Source organism: Sciurus carolinensis, chromosome 14, assembly GCF_902686445.1.
Source record: "Sciurus carolinensis chromosome 14, mSciCar1.2, whole genome shotgun sequence".
Taxonomy (NCBI): Eukaryota; Metazoa; Chordata; class Mammalia; order Rodentia; family Sciuridae; genus Sciurus; species Sciurus carolinensis.
In genome coordinates, this window is record NC_062226.1 from 69246480 (window position 1) to 69269696 (window position 23217).

Consider the following 23217-nt stretch of genomic DNA (forward strand, 5'->3'; position numbering starts at 1 on the left):
TTATGGCTGAATAATATTCCATTGTGTATATATACCACAGTTTTTTTAATCTGTTCATCTGTTGAAGGGCATCAAGGTTGGTTCACAATCTAGCTATTAACATTGAATAAACATTGATGTGGCTGAGTCACTGTAGTATGCTTATTTTAAGTGCTTTGGGTATAAACAGAGGCGTGGGATAACTGGGTCAAAAGGTGGGTTCACTTCAAGTTTTCTAAGGATCCCACACTGCTTTCCAGATGGAATCGAAGAATATCATGCTAAGTGAAATAAGCCAATCCCAAAAAACCAAAGGCCAAATGTTTTCCCTGATAAGTGGATGATGATATATAATGGGGGTGGGGAGAGGGTGGGAGTGAGAGAAGAATGGAGGAACTTTAGATTATGTAGAAGGAAATGAGAGGGAGGAGGGTTTAAAAAATGGTGGAATGAGACAGACATCATTACCCTATATACATGTATGATTACATGAATGGTCTGACTCTACATCGTGTACAACCATAGAAACAAAATGATGTACCCCATTTGTGTACAATGAATCAAAATGCAGCCTGTAAAAAATAAAAATAAATAAATAAAAATTTCAAAAAAGCACCAGGTGGCAATGGTGGTGATGGTGGGCATGGTGACGTTGGTGGAGGTGGTGTTAGGTGGAGATGGTGGGTGTAGAGGGGATTACAATTGTGGCAGTTGTGGTAGGAGCAGTTGCTAGAGTAGAAATACATTAGGAGAGGAAAAGCAACAATAACTTATTTGTATTACCATTGTTAGGGCATTTTACAGGGGACAGTGAAAGAAGGAAGAATTATATTAAAAACTGGGGGGAAAGGGATGAGGGATGGGGGTAGGAATGATAGTAGAATGAATCAGACATTATTACCCTATGTGCACATATGATCACATGACCTGTGTAACTCTACATCATGTACAACCAGAAGAATGAGAAGTTATACTCCATTTATGTATGATGTGTCAAAATGCATTCCACTGTCATATATCACTAATTAGAACAAAATTTTAAAAATAAAATATATGGAAATCACTGAAAAGAGAAAAAAATTGGGGGGATAACACTCAAACTATATTTGGATTATAACAGATTTGCTTTGAGGCTCAGTAAAATTCAATCTATATGACTTCATCAAGATGTCATAACAGCAATTTAATTAATTACCTTAACAGATGTAAAGAGACCTCATACTTTGAACGAGGCCTGATTAAAGAAAAGAAATGCATAGTCATGTAATTTCTATTAAATGTTAAATTGGAGAAATCAAATCAGATCGCTAACCAGTTTCAGTTCCCACAGAGGAACTTGTTGACTGGGTTGGTAAACGCTCTTAGTAAACTAGTGAGTTGGAGAGATGTCTGCGGTCCAGACACGAGGAACGTTCCACACTCTCTAATGTGACCATGAACATAATGAGCAGTGCTTTGGAGAGAAGGACTGAAATGGCTCCCAGAAACACTCACCTGGTTGCAGTAATGTTTGATCAGGTTAAACACAAAGCCTCGGTCCATGAGTGAGAGAAGGTCATACAAGAAGAAAGCCAGGCTGATGTTGATCTTTTCTGCCTGTTCGTTTTCCTTGAAAAGAAACATACAAATAATTTCATGTAAGCCCTGGACATCAAGGTCCCTGGATGGGAACATTGAGAGAGGCAAATCCTATTATATTAACCATCGTCCCTCAGGGTGCATTAGGTAAACCAGATTAAGTCTGAAAAATTGTAGCTAATACAACTTAGCTCTTATCTGATGCTATGACTGTTGGGTTGACTCAGGTGATTCTTTCTGTGCTGTTAATATTTTGGTGCTTTTCCCTCTGGCCACCTCTCCCTACCTGCGATTTGTATGTATATAACTGAACTACTTCTCTGTTTACAAGGTTGGAACCTGACTTTTTTTTTTTTTTCCTTTCAAGTCAAAAATGTATTCACAGTCTTCGATGAGACACACATTCTTAATTTGTAAGGGTTATTGCAGAAAATCCAATCAGGATAAAAGAATCAGTTTTTAACCTTTTTTTTTTTTTTTTTTGGTACTAGGGACTGAACTCAGGGGCACTTGGCACTTAACCACTGAGCCTCATCCCAGCCCTTTTTTGTATTTTATTTAGAGACAGGGTCTCACTGAGTTGTTTAACCGCTTGGTAAGTGGTTAAGGCTGGCTTTGAACCTGCAATCCTCTTGTCTCAGCCTCCTGAGCTGCTGGGATTTTAGGTGTGCACCGTCTTGCCCAGCAACTTTTTTTTTTTTTTTTTTTCCAAGCTAGGCAGCATTTCCCAACCCAAGACAGGTCAGAGTCATACTTGGTAGAGTGAATTCTTGTATGAGTTTTTTTTTTTTTTATCTTAATTTTCATTTTTTAATCACTTCTTAGTAATAAATGAGGAGTTTATAGCACTTTGGAGTAATCAGGGATTCACTCTTTCATGTTTATGTTCTTTATTCTCAGAATGATAAACCAATTTTCTCTAACACTACTGAAAATATAATTTGAAACTATTTTCCTCTTTTTATGATTTACAGTTTGCAAATTCAGGCCAACCTGACCAATCACTGAGATGGATGGAGACCTAATAAAGAGGTTCCCAGAGTCACAGTGAGAAATCCTTGAGCTTTCCTCTCATTTCCCACATGGCCATTCCTCTTGAGTAGTTTATATGACTGTCTGAATATCCAATTTTCAGTCTGGACTTTCTGCAAGCTGTGTGACATGGAAAATGTATCAATCCACTGTGCCTTATTTTCATGCCTACCAATATGGAGATACCATTGTTGTTCTAATATTTTCTACCATGAAAAATAAGCAAATGAAATCTCCTGAGCACTTGATACTACACAAATTCTTAATTTGATATAGTCATTAATAATAAAAATTGCTCCCTAACATATTATAGTTACCTTTAAATTTTTATTACATATTAAAGATTGAATTCAGGGGTCCTTTACCACTGAGGTACAACCTCAGCCCTTTTTATTTTTTATTTTGAGGCAGGATCTTGCTAAAGTTGTTTAGGGCCTCACTAAGTTGCTGTGGCTGGTCTGGAACTTGTGAACCTTCTGCCCCAGTCTCCCAAGTTTCTGGGATTATGTGTGTGCCACCAACCTGACTCATTTTATATATTTTAACTTTATTTTGAAATGATTTCAAACTTACAGAAAAGGTACAAGAATAGCACAAAAACTGTGTCTCCTTCAACCACATTCATCAATACTTGACATCTTACTACATTTGTATTATTATCATCATTCTCTCTACATGTATAAAATTTCTTTTCCTGAACCATTTGAGAGTTGGTTGCAAACATTGCACCCATTTATTTATTTATTTATTTATTTTTTGCAGTGCTGGGGATTTGAACCTAGGGTTTTGTGCTTGCGAGGCAAACACTCTACCTACCGAACTATATCCCCAGCCCTGTACCCATTTAATCCCTAATACTTCAGCATGCATTTCCCAAGAGCAAGAGTGTTTTCTTCCACAGCAACACTGAGGCAGTGATTTAAATGCCTGTGTATGTTGTACTCTCTTTTCAGCAATCCCCCAGCCCCACCCCAGGGTCCAGTTCAGCATAACACGCTGCATTTGATGACAGTGTACAGTTGTATTTTAACTACCATTTCAAAAATGACCCTCACTTTTCTCTGCTTATGTCCAAGGTAAACAATTTAGAAAGTTAAGAGCCCCAGTTACCTTCGGAGGTTTCACTAGCAGGGCTGCAATCTCCGAGGTGACCACATTAACAATAGTAGTTATGTCATCTTTGAAGCGGTCAGAAAACCGAGTCTTCCGAAAACTGTCCCGTTTGTCCAGGTTATGTACATACTGGGCCATGCTTTTCACCTACAGAGGGATGGGGGAAATGTCAACATGGACACCGGTGACCTGCTGCTTATAAAATGTGCAAAAGGTGGAATGACTTGAAGAAAAGCTTTTGCACAATGGACTTTTTGACACTTTATTGGTGCTGATGCTGCCCAGGCTGGCTCTGGACTACAAATACTTCTGACAGGCGAGTGGTTGCCATGGTGGCAGGAGGTGGGAAGGGTGTCCTCTTCTTGACCCCAAGTCAGGGACTCCCTTCTTGCTGCTGATAGAGTCAGGAGCTTTCTTCTTTAGCTCCAGTGTCAGAAGATCTGTCTCTCTTCCACGGCTTCCGTCCTGGAAGGAAAGGTGTGTCTGGGCTCCCCTGACCATGTAGGCATGACTAACACAGTGCATGTCACAGGACAGGGACAGGAACTGTTTATGAGACTGATTTGAGTGGGAACTGAAGTCTTTTCTGCTCCTAGAAGTATGGTAAAGAGAATAAGGAAGAAATGTCCCTCCTATCCTGAGTTTCAAGATGAAATGGAGAACACAGCTTTTCCAAAAACAATTCCATAGTTTACAATCAGGCTACTTTCTACTTCTATAAATTTAAGCTATGTTATGGGTTGAATAGGAGTTTGTTGGCTAGTTGGAAACTTAACCACTATTTAGAAGATTATTTCTGAAGATAATTCTAGAATACCTTTTGAGTTCTATAAGTCTAACTTATAGTTCTATCTATCCATGTATCAGTTGGTGACTGGTGTAACACATGCTCAGTGTCTACCACAAATCTAGACCATACTTGTTTTTTGGACTTCTTGGGGCCAAGAGATTCATGGGTCAATACAACCCTCTTTGACATCATCTGAGGTTAAGTCTCATCCTTGTTGAAAGTTGCTGAAGCCATTAGGAACAGTCTGATGGGAAAAACTGGGAATCCTTGTGGATGGGTACTTATACTCTGAATTAGTTCATGTTAGTGAATCACTGCAAAAGGAAATGGCCCTGGAAATTGAACTTCCCTTCCTGAGAACTGGATGGGAGAAATTTTATACATTAACAGAAGATTTCTGTCTCTCAGAAAGCAGGACTGGTGATTTTTGCCAGCACTGAGACAAAGACAAAGAGAAGGCAAAATAAGAAGAGAAAAACAGAGAGGTGGTTTTATATTTCATGTTTTCAGATAATGCTGAGACCAGCTTGGGGAGGAACTAAGCACACAAAATTGAGTATAAGAACCTTGGTTTCTCCTCACCACAGGGGCCTGTTTGGTCTAGGACCCACAGACTTGTTCTCATCCCAGGGAGCCACACATACGTACTTGATGAGGGACTTGAATGAAGGTGGGAACCAGACGCCATTTTTGTTTGATAAAAGCACCTTCTCATTGCACTGCTAACCAGGGACCTAGGAAGACAAGGCCTTTTTGTTTGAGTGACCCCAATCCTGATTCCCTGGCTTTTAGAGCTGCATTCGGCTCCTTCCTGCAGAGTTTGGCCATCTCACAACCAATAAATAATTCTCACAATACCATGCTTCCAAATAATGGCCTATTTCCAGACTGTCAGCACTTGCCAGCTACTGTGTCCCTGGTCTCCAGAGAAGAACACGCAGCAGAAATACTAGTGGATGTGTGGCTCATTATTTGTAGGGTGGGGTGAGGCAGGAAAATCTTTTCTCCCACATTGGCCTCTGCGGGCCATTCAAAGTAGGGGTAGCTTTCAAGAACTCCTTAATGCAGAACTTCATGTCCTCAGTGAGTAAACTAGGTCACCCATTTACCTCTGGGTCTCCAAGGTCTGGCTCAGCAGTTCCCAGAAGCACAGGAGCTTATTCATTAGCTAAGTGTGAAATTCACCCAAGGGTTGTATTCAACAGCTCTCATGACAAAGTGGTTGTTCATTAGTGCTTGGCCATCAACACAAACTGGAGGGTGTAAACTACCCAGGTTGTTGGCTAGGCCAAGGAAGCTGTTGTTTCTTTCTTGTCAAGATACTTGGGGAAAAAAACTGTTTGGGATTTTAGTAATTTCCTGGGCATCAGTCAAGTAAGTACATAACAACACATGAAGGACTAGGTTTCCTGTTGAGATCAATTTTCTTTGCAAAGTCCTGTCTGGGCACTGAGAGGTTCCATGTGCCTCTGTCACAGCCCCCAGCTAAATTTCTCATCCTAAATTCCTACCTCTGAATACTGGGAAGATGTCTCTATGTACTGCAGAGGGTCCCCTACCCTTTGTTTGGCTACTGGTTGGAGTTGGCAATGGGAGGTACCAGCAGGGGACCAGGGGGTGGGAGAACAGAGAGATTTGGGCGGTTAACCACTCCTCCCACCCTAATCCCTGCCACAGTGTGGTTCTGGTGGTGACAACATTTTCCTAAGATGCCACTGCCTTTGTATGGACCTTCTTCTCTGCCTCCAGCTTTCTCTAGGCCCCAGTTACATTGTTCCCTACTCTTCATTCCTTACAGCTAGGACAGACAAAGTCTTCAGGCAGTTGCTGCACATTGTATACCTCACCTTACTGACTCCTGTAACCATGTGTATGCCCTGGGCAGAGGCCTTTGGATAAATGCTTTTCAGTTGACCCTGTTGAGTAATTTCAACTCTGTTCTGCTGGGACCCTGACAGGGTATATAGCCTGCTGAGCCCTGTGTAACTACTGCCTTGGTTGAGATCCAAGTTGACCAACCCCATCAGAGTGCTTAAATTTGCAGCTTTCTTCCCAGCTATTTCATCTGTTTAGCATAAGGGGCTCCCTGGAGATAAGGAGGGTTATTAGCTTTAGTTTTTTCCTCTTTCTTTGAGGCCCACCAAGTCCTAGTAAATAGATGTGCAAGATCAAAAGCAATTTTCACCTTTTCCATGGTTTTTGGCTCCCTGCAGTTAGGGGCAGTGAAGCAGTATTGCTGAAGACTCTGGAGACCCTCCTTATGGCTATCATCCTTCCTCCAACACTGTCTATATATTGGGAATAAAGAAAACTCCTGCCTCAAATGTTGCATGAGGATTAAAAAAGATAATGCTTCAAAATGCTTAAAACAGTACCTGCCACATTGTGTGTGTGTAAATATATATATATATATTTATATATATGATCATCATACTTTGGATGCTATTTTTTTTTTTTGTTCTTCAGAGATGTCAGCTGTTACTGGGGTTATATGAAAGAGACATCCTTACACTCACAGAGAATGCAAACTGGTCTTCAAAACATCTCTATGGTGCCTTGTGGATTTCTCAGACTTAGCAATACTGAGTTCATGATTATTGGGTATGAAATAACAATGTAGCACTGCATTAAAGTGGACTGACTCCTGAATGCAAATGGTTTCCATGTTGTCAATACATTAGCCTAAGAAGATGATTTGTAAGGTTGAGCTTCCCAAGGGGGCAAAGTGATGGAAGAAAGGAATCTGAACTTCAGAGTTGGAAACTGAAGCTCTGAACCTCACTGGCAGAGCAGCTAGCAAATCCCTACTCTGTCTTGGTATGTGCTTGGTATGTGATACTCTCACACCCTATTTTTATTTATTTTTTTGTGGTGCTCGGGATCAAATCCAGGGCCTCATGCATGCTAGGCAAGCACTCTGTCACTCAGCTACACCCTCGACCTTCTCACAGGGTTTTAATAAAGTTGCAAGGATGAGTTAAAGAGTCTTTAGAGATGCTATTAGAATGCTCACATAGCAGAGCTTGAGAAACACTGTCCAAGGGACTTGGTTACTCGGTCAAACAACTATAGTGCTTTGTAGTGTGTAAGTATTAGATAATATCTAAGAAGAAGAGATGAAGCGTGCTCAAGTATATGAGTAATACCAATCATCTTGGAGTTGGAATGCTGTGTTTTGTTTGAGACTTTCTTCTATGAGATTCTCCAAGATCAAATTCAGTTTTTGCTTCATGCTTTCTTTTTTAAATCTGCAATTTTGACAGTTGAACTCAGGATAATTTGTATAAACTGTTTACAGATGGATCATAACGCATGTGAATCTTCTTTGTGGAGAAGCTTCATGATGGATGAGGTGGATAAACAGGAGCAGGATATACATACAGGTCACTGAGTATTGATTTTAATACTTCTCATGCCTTAAGGAAAAAGAGGGGAGTAGTTTTGTGACCAGTCCATTTTCTGCCAGAGCACAGAGCTTATGTCCCACTGCTGGTGATCTTGTACCAGGACTTGTGAGCTGCAGCCATTCACCTTAACCAGTTTGGCTTTTGGAATGCAAAATGCTTATTTTGGTTGGATACACATTTCAAAGACCTCAGTTTTATTTAGGACTTACAGAGCAGAGGTGGTGTGAATTGGTGGATTGCAGATGTGCTTAGAAGTCAGTTGGGAGGATAGACAACTGCACACCACTGTTTCCATCCTTGCTGATTTTATTTAGTAGTTCTAGACAAAAGCTCAGGAATCTGCTTTATTTTAACCAAGCACCCCCATGTGATTCTGTTGGCAGGGATCTGGGGTAGATCTGGGGTAACCCTGCTTTGGTTAGAGATGGGGGAATGAAGAAGACTGATCCCAATCCTAGAAATCTAGTAGGTGAGACAGAGAAACAATTACAAATTGTGTTAAGTGATAAGTAGAGATAAACAGGGTGTTTAAAAGGAGAATTATAAAGTAGAACACATATTATGGAATAAGGTGGTCAGAAAGGGGCTACTGGAGTTGGTGACATTTATGCTGAAGCCTAAAGAAAACAGTGTGTGTTTGTGGGGGGTGGGGAGGGGGAACAAAAGGTAGGAACTAGTGAGAGAACCCAGAAAAGGCTTTGAGGCTGAAAAAGAACTTGATATCTTCCAAGAACTACAAGGGGAACCATGTAGCTGGATAAGGGGGGGATACGTCATGAGATAAAGAAAGAAATGGAGGAAAACAGCAGAATCATTCAAGGGCTTTTTAAGTCTTGTTAAAAATTCGTACTTTTTTTCCCCCAGTACACTGCAACTTGCTGAAGGGGTTTAAAGAGAGGAGCACCACGATCTGTTCAACACTGGCTGCCCTGTGGAGGGTGGATGGGCTGAGGGCAAGGGTGGATACCGGAGGAAGAAAGAAGAAGTTACTGCAAGATGCATGTGATCAATGACGGTGGCTTGGCAGGTGCGGAACAGGCTGAGATGCGATAGTTTGGAGGCAGATTTTCAAAGCAGAATCAATGTGATTCTGTAGAAGATGGATGAAGAGGTGAAGAGAGTCACATTTCAAGGACCAACCCCAGGTTTTCAGCAGGAACAACTTGGTGAGAAGGTGTCAGTTTCTGATATGGGAAACTTGACTGCTTTTCTGACATGTTTTTCTCTAGCCCTTATAGAACACAGATATGAACATGCAAGACTCACCAGAAGCTCAAAGAAGAACCAGGCATACTTGAAGACGGTTTCTCTCACCATCCCAGTGCTGACCACCATCTGTAGGGCAAGCTCCTCATGGAAATGCTGACAACAATCAGGAAAACCAGGCTGTGATGACAGACTATGACTCACCAACACCCCCTTTCTTTTTTCCAGTCTAATAGCTTGTTAATTCCTAGATGTCCTGGGCCATCGGCAGTGAATGGCAAGACAGTGCTGAAATAACCTGAGGTGATGTCGATACTGTGCAGGAGAGCTAGGTTTGAAGGAATGGACTCAGCCTGTGAGCCAAACTTTGTCCTATGGGGGAAGCATTCTAAGGTAGTAGATTAAACTGGTGACATGGAGTACAAAGAGCAGAATGGCTTGCATGTGGAGAATTCGACCATGTGCAAACCATTCCTCTCTTCGTACTCAGTTTTCTCATCCATAAAATCAGTTGATAGGTAGCAACCATTCTCAAATTTGAATATATAATGGCATCCCCTGGTGACTTTGATAAATAAAACACACAGATGACTGGACATCACTCCCAGAGATGCTAGGTCTGGGGCAGGGTCTGAGAATTTGCATTTCTATCAAGTTCCTAGGGGACACTGATACTACTGGTTCAGAGGCACACTTTGGGGACCACTATCTAGGTGGTATCTAAAAATCCCTTCCTGACTGGATAATTTTTCTTTGCATACTCCCACCATGGCTTCAGGTGGGAATATGATCAGATGGGTTGATGAGATGTTCCTCTGCACTGAGGGACATGGTGGTAGCCTGAACCCACAAATGCATTCCCAGAGTCAGATGCTTGGAACATTCCTCAGCTCCACTTTATGTCTTCACTTCCCTTCAAGTCATCTGTCTGCTCCACAGTAAATGGAGCAGAATTTTACCTTTCCCATCTTTCCCATTCTTCAACTTCTCTAGATACTTAATAATATTCTTGACAGTGGTTTTGATGGGGAAGCAGTTTAGGACTCAAGGTGGAGCTACAAACTCATCATAGCTGGCCTGATACTATCTTAGTCTCAAATTGGAAAGTCATGCATCTCAGGGACCCCCTCGGTCCTGGGTAAACCCTAACTAAAGGCAAAAGTACTATCTGGGAATTTTCTGTGGCTTTCATTCATCTTATTTCTACAGAACCTAGAATAAATACAGATGAATGAGCTCTTTTTTTTATTGTTTAGTGGTTCAGGAAGTTAAAACTATTTGAAGACCCTAATATCACATCCTATGTGGAGTTAAGTTTTAAAGTCAGCCTAAAGCAAAAATTGATTATAATAAGTTTGCATTCAACGCTCCTTTAAATTATCCATAGAATACAGTATGCATGCAAGGCAATTTACCCATTTTATGGATATTAAAATTTGAGAGCTACTTAGTCAAACTGAAAGGAGACAAGTGGAGAATTTCTGTGTAGATGTCTGGGTCATCTCTGCTTCCATCCCCATTTGGTTTAGCTCATGAACTGGTCTCACTTCATTTTGCAGGCGGGTCAAAGCTTAATCATCTTCATACATGTGAAACACACTTGTTTGCTCTTTTGAGTCTTAAGTGAGGTTCTGCCAAATGGGAGAGGTGTGGGGTTGAGGGTTAGTCTAGCAGGTGGTCAACTGTGCACTCAATATAACTTGGTCACACCTCTATCTTCCCCTGGTGAGAAAGACACACTCCACCAGCTTCCGAGTTAGCCTCTGTAAATAGGTCAGTTTGACTGCCAGAGTCTTATGGCAGGAAGAGATTACACAAGGATAAGTTGCTTCTTAATTTATGCAGCTTGCTGCTTACCAGGCAGCCTTATTACAAGAACACCCTGCTCCAGAGGTTATTTAAAATAACCAAGTCACAAAACCCTGTTTGCTGAACTATTAAGGAAATACATTGAACTTCCCCCTGCAATGAAATGATTCTCCTGTGGTCATTTCAGGTCAAAATAAGGCAATTGCAAAACCAAACAGGAAATGTTACAGGGAAGTCAGGATGTAAGCAAATATTCTTTAAGAAGGAAGGTGGTACTTGTGACCAGTCACTACAAAGGGGCTATGACAGCTTAATGCTAAAGTTTAGGGTAGGTGACAAATTTGTTTTTAGCCTAAGAACATCTTTCACTTTTTCTTTTATAATTAACTCCTGGTACTTCTCCCCTAATGAATGGTGCTTGGACTACTGCAGTCCTCAGCACCAGGCCCTGGCCGTGTCTCCCATGATTCATCTTTCCTCTAGTCCAAAGAAAGCTGTGTGGAGGCGCATCCCCTCCTTGCCTGTTTAATAAACTTTCCCCTGTGGCATTAGCTATTGCAAATGGCTGCCTGTGTTACTCTTTGCAATTAGCAGATTCACATTTGAATTAGGGTCTTGAAAGACATTATAGACCTTAAGAAGCTACCATAATGGTGAGACTCTAGTCTAGCAGAGGGGAAAACTTATCAGATGGCTAGCTTGACAGCTTTTGCCCCTCTATACCTTAAACTACCCTGGTTTTGGCTATGATTAAGGAATTCTTATGGTCTAAGAAATTCTACACCTTGTAAAGTTTCTGAACTCAGAAGTGAGGCTGATTATAGAGAATTATGAGGAAGCATTTCAGATTACTTTAAATAGTATTATATCTAATTATTGCCATTCATTTTTGACACAGATGAATTGTCCCTAGCTCACTTTCCACTAAAAAAGAGGATAATGCAATGGGTCTCAGAGTGAAGTCCCTGGAAGCATTAGCTGGGAACTTGTTAGAAATGCAAATGCTTGGCTCTATTGAATCAGAAACTCAGGGGGTAGGATCTAGCAATGAGTTTTAAGAAGCATTCCAGGTAATTCTAATGCATGGTTGAGTTGGAGGACTATTGTGTTGTTAATGGACAGTTGGGTGATCAAAAAATGGGGGATGAGGGACAGGGTTGTAAAGTGTGATTGTGAGTGTGTGTGTGTGTGTTAACTGGGCTGGGACAAGACTGGAGAGCACTTTAATAGTGTCTATTTTCAATCTTAATGCAGGGCCCAGGCTAGTCCTTCCTTGTCCTGGGATTATCTCCAAATTGCTCAGTACCTTTTTGCTGGCAGGCCTTGGGGCTGCAGTTGAACCTGGAACATCATTATTGCCAGAGCAATAATAAGACATCCTGCTGCAGTTGTGATCAGCAATCTGAAACATAAACCATGACTAAATAGTCAACTAACTGACACTGACACACTGGGAAGGCAAGTCTGGAAATCACTACCTTAGAATCCATCCTTCCCTCCTCCCTCCGTTCCTCCGTTCCTCCCTCCTTTCTTTCCTTCCTTCCTTCCTTCTTTTCATGCTGGGGATTGAACTCATGGTGCTTAACCACTGGGCCACACCCCTAGCCCCCCTTTTTTTTCTTTTTTTGCGGTGCTGGGGATTGAACCCAGGACTTTGTGCTTGCGAGGCAAGCACTCTACCAACTGAGCTATCTCCCCAGCCTCCTTTTCCTTTTAATTTTGAGACAGGGTCTTACTAAGTTGCTTAGGGCCTCACTAAGTTGCTGGCCTCAAACTTGTGATCTTCTCAGCCTCCCAAGTTGCTGGGATTATAGGTGTGCACCACCACACTAGGCTCAGAACTCATTTTTAATATATTTCTTATTTTTTTTTCTATTTACAAAGGTAAAATAATTGTTATGTAAAAATACAAAACAAAGATGGTAAATTCACACCTAATTCCACTTGTTCCTAAGTTAATCACCATTAATAATTTGGTGTGTAGCATCCTATAGCTAAAAACAAGTTGGATTCAGATACCAAATAGTTCCTTTAGCATTCTGTGAATTTATTGGGTAAGCAGAAAAATGTGAGAACAGTGCCTCTCTGCGGTTTAGCATGGTACTGTACTTAGTCTCTTAAACACAAATTGTCAAAAATCACTTGTGATATGGTCGTGCTTTAATTTTTTGGTTAGACAAAAATCTCTCTCCTTGCTACAAAAAAAGTATTCTAGTCTATGTAGAAATTTAATATTTTCATTTTCAGTAGAGGAAACTATGAAGATAAAGGCTGAGAAAAATGACTGCCGATCATTTCCTTACTGAGCCTTAAATATGAGTTTGAAGCATGGTGTACAGCAAGTATTTAAAACCAGTTCTGGGTGGTAGGGCTCATTTTGCTGCATTTGTTAATTTACATGCTATATATAGTTCCATCATGGCTAATTTCAACTTATCACCAGAAATGCAGAGCTGGGATGGAAACTGCAGCAGCCAATCATTAGACAGTATTCCCACCAGACAGACATGATAGACATGAATAATCTCACAAACACAAATGACAATAAAAAGTAGTAAAATGATTAGGAAGAAATGAGGGGTGAGTACTACCTTTTAAATGTATACTTTCAATTTTGGAATAATTATTTATATTACTATTATTATTACATTTACAGACAAGTTGCAAAGGTAGTACAGTGAACTCTTCTATGCCTTATACCCTGTTTCTTTTAATGTACATAATGCATTATACAGTATGGTTCACTTGAAAAACTAAGACATTAACACTGGTGCATTACTATTAACTAAACCACGGGCTTTATTTGGGCTTCATCAGTTTTTCTACTAAGGTTCTGTTTATGTTCTAAGATAAATCTAGGATACTACATTATACTGATTACCTTTGTTTTTAATACACATATTTAAATGTAAGTTTATATAATTTAATTTTTTAATAATGTCTGTTTCACAACTGGCTCAAAAAAATCCAGAAAATATATTAATCAACTCTCAGAAACTGCTATTAGCCAACTTTAGTACATCCCTGTGTTGATTTTCTAAGTCAAAAAGGGTGGAATATCAATAATTTCATATGATTTAACCTATTGATCATCAGAATCTCTGGGAGTACAATGTTTTCAATGATCCATAAATGATTCTTAAGTTCAGTCAGAGGTCAGGACCTCTACAGGAGGAGGACAGAGGCCAAGGGCAGGTGGCTTGCATAGGACCCCACTGTAAGGCATGTCAGCACGCAGACCCCAATGCTGGAAAATAAAATTCACTGTATTCACTGTTTCCATGTGGCTAAACCAGCTATGCCCTAACAATCTCCTCCCACTTTAACTGATTCTAAGCAAATCTTTAAGTTCCAGTCTTGCTGCTACATCTTTCAGAATGGAATCCATCAGTTCAAAAGAGATGAAGGTTAATCACTCAAGTGGAGCATTAAGTATCTGACCAACACCATGGGCCATAGTCATAGCTGGTTTTATGTTAGTTCTCCAAATTCTAGTTAAATATTAAAAAAAAAAAAACCCCTTTACAAATCTATAGATAGAAGGTACAAGCTCTAGTGTTCCAAAGGATGCCATGGTTAACAACATTGTATTGAATATTTCAAAATAGCTAGAAGAGAGGGTTCTGAGAGTTCTCACCACAAATAAATGATAAACGTATGAGGTGATGAATATGCTAAACACCCTGACTTGATCATCACACAGTGTATACATGTATGGAAACCTCATATTACGGCTCATTAACATGAGTATTTAGTGTGCATCAAAGAAAAACACAACCAAAGAGAAATTGTGCGTTACCCCCAGGGTTTGCCATTTTCCCTACCTTTGAAGACATGATGTTCTTAACTTCCTCGTCAGCTGCAGAGTGTGTCCCTGCCAGGTCTGGGTTGCTGCTGCTCATCACCCGGGCCTGCAGCAGCTTCGAACTCACAGCAGCAGCAGACGTGCGTCCATACGTGTGGTAGCGAGGGTCTGGGATGGCAGTGGACCCGCCTGTGTCCCACCAGGCATAGACATGTCAACAGAGGACCAGAGTCACTTACAGACCTTGAGAAGGAACTGAAGAGGGATAGGGTAGTAGTGGAATGAAAACCTACCAGATCAGGCCTTAAACTTAGACTCTTACCATCAAAAACTTGGGGGGGGGGACACTTTTTTGGGGGAAGTAGATGAGGTAGGAGGCAGTAGAAGTGATGAGAATGTGGTGAACTAGAAACACGCGCCTCATTTCCGGTCTCCTATGTCAGGGGAAACAGAACCCAGGGTTGCCAGAGCTTCTGATCTCTTAAGAGAAGCTCTAAATATGGCTATTTGTAATTGATCAATATTTAAATGGTGATAACTTTATAATTCATGGAGTAAGGTTTTCTGAGATTAAAAAATCCATAGAGTTGACCTGGGCATGGTGATGTATATCTATCATCCCACCAAACTGGGAGGCTGAGGCAGAAAGATCATAAGTTCAAGGTCAGCCTGGGTAACTTAGCAAGACCGTATTTCAGAATAAAATAAAAAGGTCTGGGGGTATAGCTCAGTGACAGAGAACATGTCTGGGGTCTATCCTCAGTATCCAAAAACAACAACAACAAAACCAGCAACAAACCCAGAGTCACCTGAATTTTATGAGGACAAGCATATGCAATGTATGAATGTTTTTCACCTTTAATTATTTATATTTCTCAAAAATTAGTCTATACTAGATTTTTAAAACTAGTGAAACTAATAGCACCCCCTTCATGCTCAAAACCCTAGAAAAAATAGGGATAGTAGGAACGTACCTCAAAATTATAAAGGCTATCTATGCTAAGCCCACAGCCAACATCATTCTAAACAGATAAAAACTGAAAGCATTCCCTGTAAAAACTGGACCAAGGTAGGGATGCCCTCTTTCACCACTTCTATTCAACATCATCTTTGAAACACTAGCCAAAGCAATTAGATAGACCAAAGAAATTAAAGGGATATGAATAGGAAAAGAAGAACTCAAGTTCTCACTATTTGCTGATGACATGACTCTATGTTTAGAGGATCCAAAAAACTCCACTAGAAAACTTCTAGAACTAATAAATGAAATCAACAGCAGGATATAAAATCAATACACATAAATCTATTGCATTTCTTTTCATAAGTGATGAATCCTTTGAAAGAGAAATTAGGAAAACCACTCCATTCAAAATAGCCTAAAAAAAAGAAATAGATAAAATACTTGGGAATCAATCAAGCAAAAGAGGTGAAAGACCTCCACAATAAAAACTATAGAATACTAAAGAAAGAAATTAATGACAACCTTAGAAGATGGAAAGATCTCCCATGCTTTTGGATAGGCAGAATTAATATTGTCAAAATATCTGTACTACAAAAGGCGCTATACAGATTCAATGCAATTCCAATTAAAATCTCAATGACATTCCTCTTAGAAATATAGAAAGCAATCATGAAATTCATCTGGAAGAATAAAAGACCTCAAATAGCCAAAGCAATCCTGAGCAGGAGGCATCACAATACCAGAACTTAAGCTATACTATAGAGCAACACTAACAAAAACAGCATGGTATTGGCACCAAAACAGACAGGTAGACCAATGGTACAGAATAGAGGACACAGAGACAAACCCACATAAATACAGGTACTACATACTAGACAAAGGTGCCAAAAACATACATTGGAGAAAAGATAGCCTCTTCAACAAATGGTGCTAGGAAAACTGCAAATCCATATGTAGTAAAATAAAATTAAACCTTTATCTCTCACCCTGTACAAAACTCAACTCAAAATGGATCAAGGACCTAGGAATTAGACCAGAGACCCTGCACCAAACAGAAGAAAAAGTAGGCCCAAATCTTCATCATGTTGGCTTAGGACTAGACTTCCTTAACAAGTCTCTTAAAGTACAAGAAATGAAAGCAAGAATCAATAAATGAGATGGATTCAAACTAAAAAGCTTTTTTTCAGTAAAGGAAACAATAATGTGAAAAGAGAGCATACAGACTGGGAGAAAATCTTTTCCATGCACACTTCAGATAGAGCACTAACCTTCAAAATTTATAAAGAACTTAAAAAACTTTACACCAAAAATACAAAGAACCCAGTCAATAAATGAGCTAAGGAACTGGGAAGACACTTTACAGAAGAAGGTATACAGATAATTAACAAATATATGAAAAAGTGTTCAACATCTCTAGTAATTAGAGAAATGCAAATTAAAACCACCCTAAGATTTCATCTCACTTCAATTAGAATGGCTATTATCAAGAACACAAGCAATAATAGGTGTTGGCGAGGATGTGGGGAAAAACTCTACATTGCAAATGTAGAGTTGCAAATTGGTGCAGCCACTCTGGAAAGCAGTATGGCGATTCCTTAGAAAACTTGGAATGAATCCACCATTTGACCCAGTTATCCTACTCCTGTGTTTATGCCCAAATGACTTAAAATCAGCATACTACAGTAATACAGCTACATCAATGTTTATAGCAGCTCAATTCACAATAGCTAGATTGTGGAACCAACCTAGATGCCCTTCAAGAGATGAATGGATAAAGAAACTGTGGCATATATTCATAATAGAATATTATTCAGCCATAAAGAAGAATAAGATTATGGTATTTGCAGGTAAATGGAAAGAATTGGAGAATATCATGCTAAATGAAATAAACCAATTTCAAAAAGTCAAAGGCCAATGTTTTCTCTGATATGTGGATGCTGATCCATAATGGGGGTGGGTGGGTGATAAGAGAAGAATGGAGGAACTTTGGATTATGTAGAGGAAAATGAGAGGGGAGAAGTGGGGGTATGAAAGATGGTGGAATGAGACAGACATCGTTACCCTATGTACATGTATGATTACACGAATGGTGTGAATCTACATCATGCACAATGCACAACCATAGAAATGAAAAGTTGTACTGCATTTGTGTAAAGTGAATCAAAATGCAGTCTGTAAAAATAAAATAAAAAAACTACTGAAACTACAGATTTATGTGAAATAAGGCTGCACGGACTAATAAAGTGCCAAGTTTATTTAGGTATGGAATTTGATGAACTTGATGTTATTTATTATATCATGCTGATCCAAAGTTCTGGTTGATTATTACCTATGTAAATAATTTAGAAGAATAGCAGGGCTGGGGTTGTGGCTCAGTGGTAGGGTGCTTGCTTAGTATGCATGAGGCCCTGGGTTCGATCCTCAGCACCACGTAAAAATAAAATAAGGGTATTGTGTCCACCTACAACTAAAACAAAAATATAATTATTTTTTAATAATGAAAAGTTTAAGAACCACTGATACCACTGCCAATGGATAGACATTATTCTAGAATCCCAGGCATTAGTCAACACTTCTCCATCTTTTTATTTTTATTTTTCTAGTATGTGAATCATACTTGATCAAGGTATTTAATTCTTTTACTTAAAAATTTTTTTAGTTCCTTATAGTTCTATATGTCAGTGAGGTTTGTTTCTGACTATTCATAAATGAATATCATGCATTTTTAAAAAGAAATCCTCAACTGAATCATAAATTAGCAACTGGATAAAGAACACTGAAAGATTATCAAGTAAGCAAACAAAATAAGCGTCTAGAGCATAAAAAGAGGTAGGAAGGGAGGAAGAAAAATCTAGAAGGAAACTTTCAATTTCAGGACTTACATGAATTTTGCATTCTGAAAAACAAACTTGAATTGATTTTGAATTACATGGCAATTGGACGGGCAAGGCTACCTTGCTTGGGCGAGTCTCTGTGCAGCTCTGGTAAGCGGAAGACATAGTGCACGTAGGAAGCCAGCAGGCAGTTCCTCCCGTGCTGGTCCTTGCTCAGGTCCTTGCTGTTGTGCAGACTGTTGGCGATGGCCACCACGGACTCAAAAGCGAACTGGGAGAAGTTGGCTGAGGAATCAAGCGAAACAGGAACCTGAGGTGAATGTTCTTCCAGCTGGCAACTGTGAGTACTGACCACTGATCACCTTAGCCAGTCTGTGGAGTGAGCCTGGGCCAGGGGAGCTGCAGCTAGCTCCAGCCCTGGCTCTGCTCACCACAGCCATTCACCTTCCCTCCTTTCACTGCCTCTGGCCAGCACAATGGCTTTTCAGGACCAAGACACGTGTGGGTGTCTTTCCTCTGTACACCCTGCTGTAAACTGGGGCTATGCAGTGGGACCTGCAGGCTGGCATTATTGGTATTGCCTGGGAGTCTGTCAGATATGCAGAGTCTCAGGCCACACCCAGACCTGCTGAATCCAAATCTGCATTTCAACCAGTTGCCCAAGGGATTTGAGAGCGTACTAAGATTTGAGATGTGCTGTTGCATAACACAGATTCTACACAGTCTGATCTAAAAATGTATGTGTGTTATGTCATTCCCCATGGTGGGCCCAAACTACTGGTTTACTCTATGTATGCTCTTGTTCTGGTGCTCCAAGCCCTTCATAGTCGGCTCCAACCTACTTATCCAGCCCTGTGCCTGTTTCTGCTCAAATTCAACTTCCTTTCCAGTGAGGCAGCAGCCGTATTGTTCCATTGCATGTCTGCTTTCTCCTCTCCTCCCTGGTTTCTCAGGCTGTTGTCCTCACCTGAAAAGCCTTCCTTGCTTCTATCTACACTGATCCTTCAATGCTCTGCACAGATTCCCCCCTTCCTGAAGCCTGTGAAGCTGTGCAGTACAGGGCTTACGTATATCCAAATGACATGCTTCTCTGCTGCTTCTAGTGGTAAACTCAGTCTCTGTGAAGACCGAAACCCTTTACCAGGTCAGAAATGCTTCTCATACTTTGTCTTTGCACACTGTGCCTTCCATACTGCTAAATAGAGTAGACACTGAATAAACTCTTGGAGATTAAGTGCCTTGACTTTGATGGCAAAGAAAACACTCAGTTTTTAAGAAAGCAAAAAAGAGAAAAAAAAATCTTAAAATAAATCCACCAGTTTACCAGAAATGGATATTTTTTGGGTACCAGGGCTTGAACCCAGGGGTGCTTTACCACTGAGCCACATCCCCAGCCCTTATTTTTTTTCTTATAGTTTCTTTAAATACAGGGTCTTGCTGAGTTTCTTAGGGCCTCCCTGAGTTTCTTAGGGCCTCCCTAAATTTCTGAGGCTGGCTTTGAATTTGAGATCCTCCTACCTCAGCCTCCTGAACTGCTGGGATTATAGGCATGTGTCACCGTGCCCAGTCAGAAATGAAATTTGAAAGGCTTCCTCTAATCATTCAATAAAGTTTATGAAAAAAGCTATGATATTTAGAATACCATTTTCATGTTCTTTTCTTTTTCTTTCTTTGTAAACATGCATTGAGTCTCAAAAAAAAAAAAAAAAAAAGAAAAGAAAAGAAAAGAAAAAAGAAAAGCAGCAGCAGCACTGGACTTGATTTCCCTTGAACTCTCGTCATAAGTGCAAAGGAAGCACATTGTTCTTGGATTCCTGGAAAACTATGTTTTCTTTACCACCTATCTACCCTGGCCTGACCCCGCCTGCCCATGCCTCCTCCTAGTCCCACAGGCCTCTACCTGTCTGGCCAGCGATGACCATGGGCTGCACGGACAGCTGGAAGAGCTTGTCCAGCACCAGGTGCAGGAAGAGCACCAGAGGCTCCAGGCGGGAGGAGTTGAGGCAGATGATGCTGAGCTTCAGCTCGTGCTCCAGTTTATTCTCACTGATCTTCTGGTCCAGCACACGGATAGGGAAGGTCACCTGGCTCTCCAGGGAATGGCAGAGAGTAAAGAACTTCTCCAGGTGGTTGTCCTAGGAAGAAAAAAGGCAGAAGACACTCATGGGGTCTTATCCCAGCAATGCTCACCCACAGATCCATAAGGACAATCAAACAGCTCTGTATGGGCACAACGTCTGAGCCAGTGTTCCAGAGCAGAGCAAGGTAATGGACTTCTGTATAGAAGGCAGTGAACAAAATAGGACCTCTCGATAATTACTAATTAAAGAAAAAATAATTTAGTCTCTGATGCGTTCTGTAAGCAAAGGTTGTCACAGTAGGTAAATGCAAAAGAGAGGTCTAAGCAGATGCCTAACTCAGTGGCAGGCAAAGGAGGGGGGATGGAATTTTTCTAAAAAAGCTGGTACAACAGCAAAGGCACAGAAGGAAAGGTGGTAACAGCAGAAAAGCTTTTCGGATTAAGTCTCTCCACAAAATTTCTCAAGCTACAGAGTAGGTACCCAACTTGTAGACACATGACATTCTCCTACGGTCTTCCCCTTTAAAGGGAAAATGAAAACTGAATCAGTCGGCTTGTAAGTCCTCACAAAGAAATCAAGGTTCTTTTTTTTTTTATCCACAGATGAAGACCTGCATTGGTCTTTTATTGGCCTGTCCTTTGAAGGTTTCTCTGCTGCACCTCCCTCTTCATCAAACTTGGCCTTGGCGTTCCTTACCTGCGTGTGAACAGAAGAAACAGCTTGCACTTCAATATTAAATACTCCCTTATGTCCTTCAGCCCACTTGATGGGAGGATTCTGTAAAGGGACTTTCTGTTTAAAGAAGAATAAGAAAAGATTAGCAATCCAATGCCCTTTTCTGATTGCTGACAAGTAGTGCACAGCAACTTGACTGTAAATGTTGGGGTCCGACAGATAGAAAACTTCCCAGAAAACTATTGCAAGTGGACCTGGAGTCAAGAGCCTTGAGTTCAAGTTCCATTCTGCACCAAACTAGTTATTTTCATTTGACATGTCAATCACTCCCTGGGTTTTAATGTTCTCATGCAGCAAGGAGAGGGTTGAAATGGATGATCTGTACCTAAACCCCCATCCAGCATTGATGATCTTTGATTCTAGCAATTGAGGTAAGTAATTTTCCCATGAATCAAGAGTGTCGGGACAAAGTGTAGAGTAACTACACAAGACATGAAACTCTAATGCATTTGAATACTGGAAATGACTTCTCTTATAAACAAAGTGTTTCCGAGTTGCAGTCCTACTTGGCTCTACCTTACTCATAAAGCCCCTTTTCCATCAGTTATTTGTCAATACATTGGCAGGTCTACTAGTAGCTACCATATTGGACAGTGCAATTGTATGAAGGATATTAGGAAGTGATGGGGGTGTATCTATTAAAAAAATCTTGGGAGTTGGGGATATAACTCAGTTGGTAGAGTGTTTGCCTCACATGCACAAAGCCCTGGTTCAATCCCCAGCACCACAGGGGTGGAGGGGGAAACTTGGGTCAAGTAGGAAAAGGAACTAAATTTACCCAGCATTAAGTTTATTGCTCAACAGGCAATACCTCATTTCATGTTCACAGCAGCCTTACAGGCAGATAATAGACTTGGCTTCATCTTTGAGACTCAGAGAGGGCAAGTAATTCACCCATGTCCACACAAAGTGTGGCCTAATCCAGATTCTGGATCCAAATTTGTCTGTGTACAAAAATTTGTTCTATGCTTTATAAGATAATTGGGAGTTAGAATATGATGAGAAAGTGATTTTGAGGACTTCTGCATGGTGCTCTGGGTCCGAGTCATTTAGAGCAACCAGGGAACCTGTGAACACACTCAGGCTGACCCTCAGCTGGCTGTGAGGAGGGCAGTTTTAGTGTGAAGCCAGGCATGAGCCTACGGCCAGGGCAAAAGATGCCTCTTTCCAGGAGAAAAAGACAATAAGAGGAAAACAACCTGGATAAAGGGGTGGGTAGCAAAGGAGTTGGGAAGAAACTTGGCTGTAAAGGTCAGATCTAAATTCAATGCCCTGGGAAATTCTTCAACTTAGAAACCCAAAGGAAAATCCAACAGTGAAAGGAGGAGCTGTAGAATAAATGGTCTTAGAAAAACACATCAACCAACAGCAATATGTGGACTTCATTTAGATCCTGATTCAAATAAACAAATGTAAAAAATAAATGATCTCACTGGGATAATTGGGAATTTGATTACTGACTAGATATGGATGAGATCAGGGAGTTATTATTAAATTTTCAAGGTATGAAAATGGTATTGTGAAAGTTAAAAAAGAGCCCTTATTTTCAAGATACATATTAAAATATGTATAAGTGAAATGATATATCTGGAACTTGCTTCAAAATAATACTCTGATGTTAATAATATACTGATGTAAACCTAAACCAAAGGGACTGAGAAGCCCAGGAACTGGAGTTGGTGTGGCTTGGATGGCGAGTTCGTGGGGCTCTCTTTTAATGGGCTCACCACAGGCAGAATGCACAGGTGAGAGGGAGGACAGGAGGCAGGAAAGGGAGAAGCTTGTTGGTGCTGGGTTCTTTAGAGGAGTAAAAACTCCAATTTCCACCTGGGGACCACTGACCTATAGGAGAAGATTCTAGCCTGGAAACCTTTTCTAAGGATCCTT

The 23217-nt window shown here is 40.5% G+C and overlaps 1 protein-coding gene across 2 annotated transcripts in view; it reads right to left on the minus strand.

Annotated features, from left to right (window-relative positions):
• The window catches only part of Dock8 (dedicator of cytokinesis 8), a 218614-nt gene that overhangs the window by 55401 nt on the left and 139996 nt on the right, over positions 1-23217 (minus strand). For both annotated transcript variants that reach the window (XM_047524520.1, XM_047524521.1), the window contains 8 exons: positions 21292-21387; positions 20415-20649; positions 18635-18799; positions 14739-14908; positions 12221-12316; positions 9166-9261; positions 3700-3849; positions 1474-1587 (listed from right to left, as the gene is read on the minus strand). In XM_047524520.1, the coding sequence (XP_047380476.1) occupies positions 1474-1587; positions 3700-3849; positions 9166-9261; positions 12221-12316; positions 14739-14908; positions 18635-18799; positions 20415-20649; positions 21292-21387 (1122 nt within the window). The remainder of the gene's footprint in view (positions 1-1473; positions 1588-3699; positions 3850-9165; positions 9262-12220; positions 12317-14738; positions 14909-18634; positions 18800-20414; positions 20650-21291; positions 21388-23217) is intronic.